General features: G+C 36.7%; 1 protein-coding gene across 1 annotated transcript in view; it reads left to right on the forward strand.

Moving 5' to 3' along the window:
- CDK8 (cyclin dependent kinase 8) overlaps positions 1-14,501 on the forward strand; it is a 133,784-nt gene that overhangs the window by 62,544 nt on the left and 56,739 nt on the right. The window contains 1 exon segment of the mRNA XM_028503865.2: positions 6,059-6,169. Coding sequence (XP_028359666.1) covers positions 6,059-6,169 — 111 coding nt within the window.

The following is a 14,501-nucleotide window of genomic DNA, read 5'->3' on the forward strand; positions in this document are numbered from 1 at the left end:
AAGGAAGGAAGAATAGAACTCTGAGAATGTCTACCAAAGTTCAGAGCATTTCATCCTCACTGTATTGTAAGTGGTTTGTTTTTGTATTTCCAGAATTTCCTGTGAACTGGAATTATTTATCATACTGCTTTATAAAACTGCTGTAGTCGACCCTCCATATTCCAAGACACAGCCTTGTAGTTGAGATAGGGAACGTGCGTGAGCAGAGGTAGAGTTCCAGGATCTAGTTTCTGAAGCTCAGGTCTACTTTAACCTGAGCACCTCAGGTTTTTGTTTTTGTTTTTGTTTTAAATCCTCACCCAAGGATACTTTTTTCCATTGCTTATAGAGAGAGAGAGGAAAGGAGAGAGATAGAGAGAGAAATATCAATTGGTTGCCTTCTTGTACTCGCCCCAAACAGGGATGGAACCTGCAATCTGGGTAGATGTCCTGGCTGGGAATTGAACCAGCTACTTTTGGTCTTTAGGATGATGCTCCAACAACTGAGCCACACCAGCTAGGGTGCACCTCATTTTTAAAAATCAATTTGGCAGAATTCTATTGAAGAAAAGTTTTCACAACTTTTTTCAAAATTGAAATAAATTTTGGAATAATTCTCCTTTAGCTTTTGGAGTAATTTAAAAGTTTTTATTTCTTGATTTGCGAGACAAGAAGGGGGAGGGGAGAGAAAGAGAAAAAAACATCGATTTGTTGTTCCACTTATTTATGCATTCATTGGTTGCTTTTTGTGTGTGCCCTGACCAGAGATTGAACCCACAAACTTGGTGTATTGAGACAATACCCTAATCAACTGAGCTACCTGGCCAGGGCTACTTTTATAGTAATTTTAACTCAACTATTATACTTACAGCATAAATTTAGAATTAATTATTTTTGTTCTAAAATTTTTAATATTAGAAATCAATGCCATTTTGAGAATATTACAGGTTTTCTTAAACTACTTTCTAATTCTCTACTGTCAGTGGTATTTATTGATAAGATATAGTTTTAAACATTATTAAATATTTATTAATACTTTAAAAGTTCAGATTGGTATTTTGGCACAACTAGAATGAATTAAGTTTATTATAAATGATGTATTAAAATATTTATACTTTTAGCAGTGATCTTAGAACTCAGAGAATTATCAGATTTTATTCCCAGTAGAATTAGAAAAACTTAGATAGTTTCTGTGATGGAAACCATTGCATAAATTTATTTAAACCTTTTCTTTGAATATTTTTAACACAAAATCTTCTAAAGGGCAAAAGATAACTTACAAAACGTTAAGAAATAGGCATTTATATACTGTGGGCTCTGTATGGGTGATGAAATGCTAAAGTTCTATTCATCAAATATGAAAACTGTGGAATACTCCTACAATGTTTGAGTCCCAAGTTCACAGTACTGCAAGTATTGCTTGTGGTTAAAACCCAAGCTAGATTACCTGAGGTTTTATTCTGGCTTTACCTGTTAACTATCTTGAAAGACCCAAAGTAAGTTACTTAATTTCTGTGTTTTAGTTTCTTCATTGAAAATAAGAATAATTATAATATCTCATAGAGTTATGGTGAAAAAGAAGCTTATAACATCTCATCAGATGTCATTCATTCAAGTATTTGCCAAGTACTTAATACACACCTTTACCAGGTGCCAGGCAGTACACTAGAAGCTAGCAGAGCACTGGCAAGCAAGACGCAGCACCTGCCGTGGTTCAGTTAACAGCCTAGTATGTATTTAAAACATCTGTGTGTGGATTGTAAAGAGAGCTAGTCCCCTAGGGTATGAGGTTTTAGGAGGTATTGGTATTAGCCATAGAGTACTGGTTTTGTATTTTAAAAAGTTTATTTTTAAAGCATTTAAATCCTAATTCTAACCATTACCTAGAAATGTGATCTTCGGTAAATTTTTTAATCCCCTTTTACCACTATTTCCTCATCCGTAAAATAGAAGTACAGTAATCCCCCTTTATCCACAGAGGATATGTTCCCCCACCGGATGCCTGAGAACACCGATGGTACTGAGGCCTACATGCTATGCACTTGACCCTTGAACAATATGGAGGTTGGGGCACCAAAATCCTTCCTCCTTCCTGCACAGTTGAAAATTCAGGCATAACTTTTGACTCTCCAAAAACTTAGTTAACGGTCTGCTGTTGACCAGAAACCTTAACAATAACATAAATAATCGTTTAATACATACTTTAATGTGTTATATGTATTATATACTGTATAATTACAATAAAATAAGCTAGAGAAAACAAAATGTTACTAAGAAAATCATCATGAAGAGAGAATACATTTACAGCATTTATTTTAAAAATCCACACGTAAGTGAACCCATTGTAATTCAAACTTGTGTTGTTCAAGTGTCACTTGTACTGCTTTTTTCTATATATACAACATATGATAACATTTAATTTACAGATTAGGCACAGTAAGAGATTAATAACAACTAATAGCAAAATAGAACAGTTATGATAATATACTGTAACAAAAGCAGTGTAAATGGCTTTGGGGCCATTATTTAGTGAAATAAAGGTTACCTGAACATAGGCATGGTGACACCATGACAGTGGGTCTGATAACTGAGACAGTTACTAAGTGACTAATGGGTGGGGAGTGGATACAGTGTGAATATGTTGAACAAGGGGTATGATTCACATCCCAGCCTGGACAGTGCAAAATTTAATCATGCTACTTAGAATGACATGCAATTTAAATGTATGAATTGTTTATTTCTGGCTTTTTCCATTTAATATTTTCAGACCTTGGTTGACCATGGGTAACTTAAACCACAGAAAGTGAAACTGCAGATAAGATAGGACTACTGACATATAAATACAAATTTCATAGGGTAATTCATGATTGAGATAATATATGTCATATGTTTAGCACTATATGTGGCAGCTAGGAAGAGCTTAATAAAATAGTTGCCGCTTTTTAATTTTTTCTAATATAAGAGCTAAAATTCATCTTAGAGGTGAAATTGAGGAGACATCAAAGAATAGCTTTATATGTAGGTTTCTAATAATTGGAGAGAATGTTTGCCAAAGCTTTGGATTTTGTTTATGTTCATTTCTACCCTGCCAGTTTCCAGAAAGGACTTGAAACAGCTGCCTAGCCAAGAAATGTGTTCCAGTTGTGAGGTAATGGAGAAAACACTGACCCAGAACTGAGATGAATTTAGCACTAGGTTTAGCTCTGTCAGCCAGCTGCATGACCTGGGTACTCTGAAGTCTAGGCTTTCCTTATCAGATTCTTTCCCTTGCGTATTAAATATGATATGGTTACTATTAGATACTGGTCTTTAGGTTTCTGAGGATTTGTACCTAATCTCTAAAGTCTCATAAGTTTGGAATTATATTTTAAAAGCAGAAATATATAAATTCAACTTAATCTTGCTTCTGGATAAAATAATTATCACTTTCTGGAGAATAATTGTTACTGTAAGAGACAATATACAGTCTATTCATAGTCCTTTTTTTGCTGAATTTATTTTAGAGTTTCTGATATTTTAACTTCACATTTATATTCTTTTTCTGGTAGTAATGTTCTTATAAAAGTTACTGAAGTCTTAGGTTCTAAGACATTATTCTCACATGGTTGTTTGGAACACATTTGGAAGGTACTGTGTAGGTTAGTTTTAACATAATAATTATCAGGCTTTGTGAGAAGTTTTTCCCTTGTCATTATTGGTATTATTTGTGTTTTTGCCTGGTGGGATGGAAGTACTTTTTACCTGATGGATTATTAGGGCCACTTTGGTTATTAAATGGGGATAAAATAAGGAAATAGAAGACTTTAAATAGAAGAATGTCCTTCTATTTAGGACATTTAACCTTTCTTATCTTCTACTAGGAGATAAGAAAGGTTAAAGCCAAGAAAATGTGTTCTACTTAGATGCTTCTGTCTATATAAATTCTGTATTACTATATGGAAAAGGTTGCAAAATTTTAATCAACTTACTATATAATTGAAATGGCTGAAAAAATAGGTGCTATGTCTCACGATGTTACAGAGCTTATTCTCATGTGATATTTGGTATTAATGAATGTAGTGTTTTCTAATGTTGCAATTAGTATGTTTTTAAAAGAATAACAAGCTGAAGATTTGTTTGAAGTTCAGTTGCTTTGTGATGTCAAAACATAGACAACTAGCAGAATGGGAGAGAGTATTTGTAAATCATGTATCTGCTAAGGGATTAATACCTAGACTGTATAAAGAATTACAGCTCAATAACAACAAAAACCAAAAGAACTTTAAGAAACATTTCTCCAAAGAAGGCATACAAATGATCAATAAGCACATGAAAAGATGTTCAACATCATTAGCTACTAGAGAAATGCAAATCAAAACCATAATGAAACACTACTTCATACCAATTAGGATTTGACTGTTAAAAAGATGAAGTGTGGTGAGAATGTAGAGAAGTTTGGAACCCTCATAGATTTCTGATGGTAGTATAAAATGGTTCAGCCTCTGTGAAAACCATTGTGGTGGTTTCTCCAAAAGTTAAACATAGAACTATCATATGATGCAGAATTTCACTTCTAGGTATACAAGGTCTGTCCAGAAAAATCCCAGCCATTGTTAATATATCAAGAACAGTTTTTACAACATCAGTGTAACCTGGCAGCCAAGGAGAGTGGACTGGAGCGCACATGTGTAAACAATGACAACTACACTGTACTAGTCAGTGGGAGCGGTAGAGCTGTTGAGTGTGGCCGTCACATTCAAAATGAGCAAGTAAAGCAATGAATCTGCATTAGATTTTGCATTATGCTTGAACATTCCTCTGTGGAAACTTTATGGATGCTTAAGAAGGCTGCAGCTACGGGCAACTGGTGATTGGAAGCTTTATCACCATGATGTGCCTGCTCATGCATCACGTCTTGTGCAGGGATTTTTGGTGAAACATCAAATCACCCAGGTGACTTGTCCCCCTGCCCAGATTGGGCACCCTGTGACTTCTGGCTTTTCCCAAAACTAAAATCACCTTTGAAAGGGAAGAGATTTCAGACCATTGATGAGATTCAGGAAAATAGAATGGGGCAGCTGATGGTGATTTGGAGAACCGTGTGAGGTCCCAAGGTGCCTCTTTTGAAGGGGACTGAAGCATCATTATCCTGTGTACAAACTTTTACCTTTTCTTGAAATAATAAAGCATAAGAATGCCCAAAATGTACTTCTTGTATCTTGTATCTTTTTCAATAAATGTCTCTATCTTTCATATTACATGGGTGGATACCTTCTGGACAGACCTTCATATATCTAAAGAATTGAAAGCAGCAGACTCAGAAACCTGTACACCAATGTTCATAGCAGCAGTATTCCCAATAATAGCCAAAACATGGAAACAACGCACGTTCATCAGCAGATGAATGGATAAAGAAAATGTGGTGTATACATATATAGGAATGCATTAGACAATAAAAAGGAATAAAATTCTGAGTCATGCTACAACATAGATAAACCTTGAAGCATTGTGCTGAGTAATATTCCAGGCACAAAAAGACAGATATCATATACTAGTAATTCCACTTATATGAGGTACCTAAAATAGGCAAGTACTGAAACAGAAAGTAGAATAGAGATTACCAATAGCCAAGGGGCAAGAAAATGGGAAGTTATTGCTGAATGGGTACCAGGTTTCTGCTTAGGATAATGAAAAAATTCTAAAATGGATAGTGGGGATGGTGTACAACATTGTAAGTATATGCAATACTAATGAATTATACACTTAAAAATTGTGAAAATGGGAATTTTCACAATTTTGGGAATTTTTGTGTTTTGTATATTTTACTGCAATAAACAATAACAACCAAAATATATTTATTTCCCTATTACCTTTTCAGTATTTTTTTCTTCCCCCCAGGCTTTTTTCTCATTTATCACTGAAGCACCTGTGTGGATATCTCAAAATTGTGTGGGGACTTAAACCAGATTTTTAGGATTGGAAATTATTAGATTTTAGGATTTTAAGATTAGTTTTACATTGCTTTTGAATTACCAATGGTGTAGGTTTTTTCAAACATTTTTATGGCAAAGATTTTTAATGGATTTCCTTTGTTTTGCAGTTACTTCGAGAACTTAAGCATCCAAATGTCATCTCTCTTCAGAAGGTGTTTCTGTCTCATGCTGATAGGAAAGTATGGCTTCTGTTTGACTACGCTGAACATGACCTCTGGGTAAGGTGAATTGCTGGTAGACATGGAACCACGAGTTTTAGTCAGGGGTAGTAAGAGTAACCAAAAACAATTTTAGGAGTTAATCTTACTCTGAGATTTATATTCTAAAATAAAAGTAACATGACAGAATGTGGTTTACATATTACCAAGGCTAAAGTATTTTGCTTTGTATTATTTTTTTTATCTTACTAGTTGGACCTTTGTATTGGGGTGGCCAAAAAATCCATATTTTTTTCCCATGAACTAAAAGACACGTTTTTCATTTTCACCAATAACTTTATGATTTGGATATTTTGAGAATGTTGGCTATCTCCCACGTGGTATAACAATTACTCTCAATTAATATCTCGATTTGATCACTATCAACATCAACTGGTCTACCTGACCATAGAGCATCGTCCAGTGAGAAATCTCCAGCACGAAACTTCACGAACCCCTTTTGACACATTCGATCAGTCACAGCACCTTCTCTATACACTGCACAAATCTTTTCTTTTTCATTTCATTTGCATTTTTACCTTTCTTGAAATAATAAAGCGTAAGAATGCCCAAAATGTTGCGTATTTTCTTCCATCGTCATATTAAAGTGGCTACACAAATATTCACCAATTTTGATAAGTTTTTTTCAATGCATGCTGATATTACAGCTGTCACAATACAATCTAACAAAATTGTTTCAAATGAAGGTAGAGACAACTTAGCATTGCTAGGCCCACCTTACTGAAAAAAAAAACAAAAAAACAACAACAGACTTTTTAGCCAAACCAGTAACACATTACAGAAAGCAGTAGAATCTGAGGAGTATAAGCAGCTACTCAATATTGTTGCCTAGTTATTCATTTTTGATAAAATAAGAAATTAACTGTGTTAATGTTTGCTATGAGTTTAAAAGCAGCATATTTCCTTTTATTCTGTAGTGTGAAGGAATATAAAATGAGAAGGTGGTCTCCTTGTAGGGAAACAAATATGTTATATTTGGAAGGCGACTGAGATCTAGTGTTTCTGTTATTTGTCATGTGACATTAACCAAGTTTCTTAATCTCTGTGAAGCTATAGTTACCCCATTTATAAAATGTAATGCTTTTCTTGCCCTTTTTAATAGTATTTTACTGAAGAGTAATTTTGTGTCTAAAATGTTTTATAAACTAAATATACTATACAAATGTAGGAAACGTACTAATCATTTTTTAATATCATTCACAATTGATATTCAGTATTCTAATGTATTTCCTTTTTTATCAGCAGAAATTCAGTAGTACACTACTTGAATTGGGCATATTCTTGTATGTGAAGAATTCTTGGCAGAGAACTTACTACAAAATTAGATTGTCATAAAAGTAGAGTCTCTTGTGGCTTTGAGTTATTTTGTGTTTGTGTGACCTATAAAGAGAATATTTTTAGGTATCCAGACTCAAATATTTGAAGAGTCTTGAAGTCAAGTAATTAAAGTTTATCAGTTTAACAAATACAATGAAAAAAAAAAGGATGCTATGTTGATAAAAATCAATATAAACTAAGATTTTAACTATTTTGTCTAAATAGCTAGGAATAAAAACAACTACCTGAGTATTTTGCATTTACTAGAAGATCGTTTTTAAAATTGTTATTTATGAAAGTCTTGAATAACTCAAAATTAACTCCTTTGTTAAATATAACAGATTTTTTAAAAAATCTATAATGCCATATTTGGAGTAAGACTTTTTGATATGTATATAATAAAGATCTATAACAATAGCCAAAATAATTTTGAAACATTCACAAAACTTATATCCTGATCAGTTATGTGTAAAAAACAGGTTAACACAGATTACAATCTAAAAAACAAGTAAACAAGACCCAATACTATATTAATTTATTAACAACTACTTCAATACTGTGAACTGTATTTTTTCTGACATTTAAAAGTAATAAAATCTTGCCCTGGCCTGCATGGCTCAGTTGGTTGGAGCATGGCCCTGTAACCAAAAGGAGCATTTTGATTCCCTGTCAGGGCACATGCCGGGTTGTGGGTTTGATCCCTGGTCTGGACACATATGACCCCTGGTTTGATTCTGGTATGATTCCAGTACAGGCGCGTGCGATACCTGCTATGATTCTGGTATGGGTGCCTGCTCTCACTAGTACAGGCACATTCAGGAGGCAACCGATCAATGTTTCTCTCTTTCTCATTGATATTTCTCTTTCTCCCTTCCTCTGTCTCTAAAAAGGAATGAAAAAATGTCCTTGCATGAGGATAAAAAAAAAAGTAATAAGGTCTTTAAATACTGCACTGTGTTTTGCATACTGGTCTGTATTTGCTAAATTTATTATGCCTGTGCATTTATTGAGACAAAAGAAAATACAGGATGTAGTAAAAGTAGGTTTACGGTTGTTTGTATGGAAAATAATACAATAATTAAAAAATAATAATATAAGAATAAACTCTGTTTACACATACTTACAACTGTAAACCTGCATTTGCCCTATCCTATATATATACCGATATGTAAGGGATTGTAATATCCTGACTCAGTTTCAAAAATCTTCAGAGTAGTTTCTCTTTTATTCAGATGCAGTTTGTAATTGTAAATACAAAATTTTAAACTAAAACCAGCATACATTCCAGTAAAATTGTTTACAGTAAATTTACCTTCAAAAAATAGTAAAATAGTTTTAAACTCTTTTGCTAATTTTCTGAGTTAGCCTTATTTATGTAGTTGTAACTTTAGCAGATTTTAGAAATTGAAACATAGCTGGGTTTCATATGCTTTCAGATTTGTAAGAACAACTTTCACTCTATTTGTAGATTTCAGTTTTCCATGACTAAATGTAATGTGATTCAAATTGTTTTTTTTTTAAGTATTTGTTATTCATTATGCTATTACAGTTTTTCTGATTTTTCCCCGTTTATCCCCACTCCACCCTGGCTCCCCAACCCTCAGACATCCCCCCCCCTTAGTTCATGTCCATGGGTTGTACATATAAATTATTTGAGTCCTCTGTTTCCTACACCATTTTTTCTCTCTCCCCATCTATTTTATGCCTACTAATTACGCTGCTTCTTCCCTGTACCTTTTCCCCCTATTCCTCCCTTCCCCCTCGCCACTGAATCCCTCCATGTGATGTCCATTTCTCTGATTCTGTTCCTGTTCTGGTTGTTCACTTAGTTTTTCTTTTCATTCTATTTCTTTTCTTTGAGGTTCATTTGTTGATAGTTGTGAATTTGTTGTCATTTTACTGTTCATAGTTTTTGATCTTCTTTTTCTTAGATAAGTCCCTTTAATGTTTCATATCATAATGGCTTAGTGATGATGAACTCCTTTAACTTGACCTTATCTGAGAAGCACTTTATCTGCCTTTCCATTTTAAATGAAAGCTTTGCTGGATAGAGTTATCTTGGATGTAGGTCCTTGCCTTTCATGACTTCAAATACTTCTTTCCAGCCCCGTCTTGCCTGTAAGGTTTCTTTTGAGAAATCAGCTGATAGTCTAATGGGAACTCCTTTGTAGGTAACTGTCTCCTCTCTTCTCTGGCTTCTTTTAGGATTCTCTCCTTATCTTTATCTTGGATACCTTAATGATGATGTGCCTTGGTATGTTCCTCTTGGGTACAACTTTTTTGGGACTCTCTGGGCTTCCTGGACTTCTGGAAGTCTATTTCCTTTGTGAGATTGGGGAAGTTTTCCTTCAGTGTTTGTTCAGATACATTTTCACTTTCTTGCTGTTGTTCTTTGCCTTCTGGCACCCCTGTGATTTGGATATTGGAACATTTCAAGTTGTCCCAGAGGTTCCTAAGCCTTGCTTCATTTTTTTGAATTTTTGTTTCTTCCTTTTCACCTGGATGGATGTTTATTTCTTTCTTTTCTTCCAAATTGTTGCTTTGAGTCCTGGTTTCCTTCCTGTCACTGTTGGTTCCCTGAATATTTTGCTTTATTTCACTTTGGGTATCTTTCATTTGTTTTTTCATTTTTTGATCAAGCTCAATCAGATCTGTGAGCATTTTGATTACCAGGGCTTTAAATTCTCCATCAGATAGGTTGGCAGTCTCCTCATTGCTTAGTTCTGAGGTTTTGCTCTGTTCTTTCATCTGGGCCATATTTCTTTTTGTCTTGGCATAGCTGCTAGGTTGTAAGGGGGCTGGGCCTTAGTTGTTCACCAGGACAGGGCAACCCTCCTTGCTGCACTGCAGCACTGCCTGTGGGGGAAGGGCCAGCGAGGGAACAGTGTGGCCTGCCTGCTTGTCTCTAGTGCACTTTTCAATGAACTCTTGTGTAAGACTGGGAGAAACTCCCACCATGGCAACCCCACTGTAGTCCACAGTCAGCTCTGAGTCTCAGTTTTCCCCTTATGTCAGCCCCTCCGACACAGCCCATGGACTTCGGCAGCCAGCTCTGCCCCCAAGATCCAATGCTTCGCTGCAATTTACTGAGTCAGCCCTGTGGTCCACTGCCTTACTGGTATGGTTCTGGTTGATTTTTTCTTTAATTCCTTGATTGTTGGAGTTCCATGCAGTTTGATTTCATGATGCTTTTGGTTATTTATTGATTTTAGATTGGTTGATATTCTCCTTTTGGTTTTGTGAGGAAGTGGAGGGTTACTACCTACACCTCCATCTGGGCCTGAACTCCAAATTGTTTTTATAAGTTATTTGGAAAGAATTATTTCAAATAAAATGCACACATGAAATTTTCTGTTTTATGAAATTATGATTCAAGGTTTATGCTGGTTGTAAATATTTTTTCTTTCATTGTTAGCTTTTCTTCTTTTAAAAGAAATCAAATCAGACTTCCGGGCAAGAGAGAGGAATAGGTAGATATACTTTGCTCCCTCTCACAAACAAAAAAAGGACAACAACAAAATTTAAAAACAAAGATAACCAGAACTGCCAGAAAATCAAACTGTATGGAAGTCCAACAACCAAGAAGTTAAAGAAGAAACATTCATCCAGACCCGTGGGAGGGGTGGAGATGGGCAGCCAGGGTGGAGACGACTTGCAGCAAGGCAGCAGCTGGAGGACTGCAGCAGGCAAGGCATCTGGCTGATGGAGCAGGCAGTGCCACATTTGCATGTGGATAAATCGGGAGGAAAAACGGGAGCGACACAGACCATGCAACCCAGGGTTCCAGTGCAGAGAAATAAAGCCTCAAAACCTTTGACTGAAAAAAATCTGTGGGGCTTGAGGCAGCAGGAGAAACTCCCAATGTCACAGGACAGTTCATTGGAGAGACCCACAGGATCCTAGAACGTACACAAAACCACCCACCAGGGAATCAGCACCAGAAAGCCCAATTTGTGGGTAGCAGAGGAAGTGACTGAAAGCTTACCAAGAGCTGAGCAAGCGGCATTGTTCCCTCTCAGACTCCTCCCCAACATACAGCATCACAAAGCAGTGAAGTGGGTTGCCACACCCTAGCAAATAACTAAGGCTCCACCCCTTACTACATAACAGGCACGCTGAGACAAAAAAAAATATGACCCAAAGCTCCAGAAAAAAATACAACTAGGCTATGAAGAGATAGCCAACCTATCAGATGCAGGGTTCAAAACACTGGTAATCAGGATGCTCACAGAAATGGTTGAGTATGGTCACAAAATAGAGGAAAAAGTGAAGTATATGAAAAGTGACATAAAAGAAAATGTACAAGGAGCCAGCAGTGAAGGGAAGGAAACCAGGACTCAAATCAATAGTTTGAAGCAGAAGGAAGAAATAAACATTCAACCAGTACAGAGTGAAGAAACAAGAATTCCAAAAAACAAGGAGAGGCTCAGGAACCTATGGGACAACTTTAAGTGCTCTAACATCCGAATCATAAGGGTGCCAGGAGAAGAGGAAGAGCAAAAATATGAAACTTATTTGAAAACATAATGAAGGAGAATTTCCCTAATCTGGCAAAGGAAATAGACTTCCAGGAAGTCCAGGAAGCTCAGAGAGTCCCAAAAAAAGTTGGACCCAAGAAAGCACGCACCAAGGCACATCATAATTACATTACCCACGATGAAAGATAAGGAGAGAATCTTAAAAGCAGCAAGAAAAAAGGAGAGAGTTACCTACAAAGGAGTTCCCATAAGACTGTGAGCTGATTTCTCAAAAGAAATTTTACAGGCAAGAAGGGGCTGGAAAGAAGTATTTGAAGTCATGAAAGGCAAGAACCTACATCCAAGATGACTCTATCCAGCAAAGCTTTCATTTAAAATAGAAGGGCAGGACCTCCGGCCAAGATGGAGGCATAGGTGGACACATCGTACCTTCACGCACAACCAAGATTGGAACAACATCAATTTAGAGGCAGAATAACACCCAAAACTGACAGAAAATTTATTTGAATGGAAGTCGGACAGCCAAGAAGTTGAAATAGACCCATTCATCCAGACCAGTAGTAGGGGTGGAGATGAGCAGCTGGGCTCAGGTCTCAGCACAGAGAACAAGGAGAATTGGGTGCATAAGGCAGCCGGGAGCACGTAAGGCATCTGGGGTGCAGGCGCGCAAGATCGCAGCAGGTGGACCCTGAGTATGCAAGCGGCAGCTGGCAGACCCAGTGAGGTGGCGATTGTGGAGCAGGGCAGAGCGCACAACCCAGGATCCCAGAGAAGGGACTGAGGTCCCATGGAGAACAGAGCTACCGCCATTGTTCCCTCATGACCCCGCCCTCACAAACAACGTCACAATCTAGTGACTGGGGTGCCCCTGGTAAACACCTAAGGCTCCGCCCCTCACTGTAACAGGAGCGACCAGACCAGAGAGAGAGAGATGGCTCAAATAGAAGAACAAATCTGTGCCCCAGAACTCATCCTTTTGAGCGACTAAGAGATAGCTAACCTATCAGATGCACAATTCAAAACACTGGTGATCAGGATGCTCACAGAATTGGTTGATTTTGGTCAGAAATTAGATGAAAAAATGCAGGTTACCATAAAAGAAATGAAGGAAAATGCACAGGGAACCAATAGTGATAGGAAGGAAACTGGGACTCAAAACAATAGAAGGAAGAAAGAAACAACCAAACAGAAAAGAATGGAGAAATAAGAGTTCAAAAAAAGTGAGGAGAGGCTTAGGAACCTCCAGGACATCTTTAAACATTCCAACATCCAAATTATAGGGGTTCCAGAAGGGGAAGAGGTACAGCAACAGATTGACGTATTTGAACAAATAATAAAGGAGAACTTCCCCATCTTGGCAAAGGAAATACACTTACAGGAAATCCAGGAAGCTCAGAGTCCCAAAGAAGTTGGACCCAAGAAGAAACACACCAAGGTACATCATAATTACATTAGCCAAGGTAAAAATGAAGGACAGAATCCTAGAAGCAGCAAGAAGATAAGGAGACAGTAACCTACAAAGGAGTTCCCATCAGACTGTCCTAATTTCTCAAAAGAGACCTTACAGGCAAGAAGGGGCTGGAAAGAAGTATTCCAAGTCATGAAAGACAAGGACCTATATCCCAGATTACTCTATCCAGCAAATCTTTCATTTAGAATGGAAGGGCAGATAAAGTGCTTCTCAGATAAGGTCAAGTTAAAGGAGCTTATCATCACCAAGCCCTTACTTTATGAAATGTTAAAGGGACTTATCTAAGAAAAGAAGATTAAAAAAAATGTATAGTAAAAGGACAGCAAACTCACAATTATTAACAACCACACCTAAAGCAAAACCAAAGAAACTAAGCAAACAACTAGAACAGGAACAGAACCTCAGAAATGGAGGGTTAACAGCAGGGGGAGTGGGAGGAGGAGAGAGGGGGAAAAGGTACAGAGAATAAGTAGCATAGATTTTAGGTAGAAAATAGACAGGGGGAGGGTAAGAATAGTATGAGAAATGTGGAAGCTAAAGAACTTACAAGTAGGACACATGGACATGAACTAAAGGGAGGGAAGTGTGTGGGAGAGGGGGTACAGGGTGGAGGGGAGAGAAGGGGGGAAATGGGATAACTGTAATAGCATAATCAAAATATATTTTAAAAAAATAAATAAATAAAATGGAAGGGCAGATAAAGTGGTTCCCAGATAAGGTCAAGTTAAAGGAGTTCATCATCACCAAGCTCTTATTATATGAAATGTTAAAGGGACTTATCTAAGAAAAAAGACCAAAAATATGAACAGTAAAATGACAACAAACTCAAGAACTATCAACAACTGAACCTGAAAAAGCAAACAAAAATAAACTAAGCAACCAACTAGAATAGAAACAGATTCACAGAAATAGAGTTCACATAGAGGGTTATCAGTGGGGAGGGGGAAGGGGAAGAATGCAGAAAAAGATACAGGGAATAAAAAGCATAAATTGTAGGTACAAAATAGATGGGGGAGATTAAGAATAGTATGAGAAATGAAGAAGCCAGAGAAGTTTATATGTATGA

The sequence above is a fragment of the Phyllostomus discolor genome, chromosome 2, assembly GCF_004126475.2.
Source record: "Phyllostomus discolor isolate MPI-MPIP mPhyDis1 chromosome 2, mPhyDis1.pri.v3, whole genome shotgun sequence".
NCBI lineage: Eukaryota > Metazoa > Chordata > Mammalia > Chiroptera > Phyllostomidae > Phyllostomus > Phyllostomus discolor.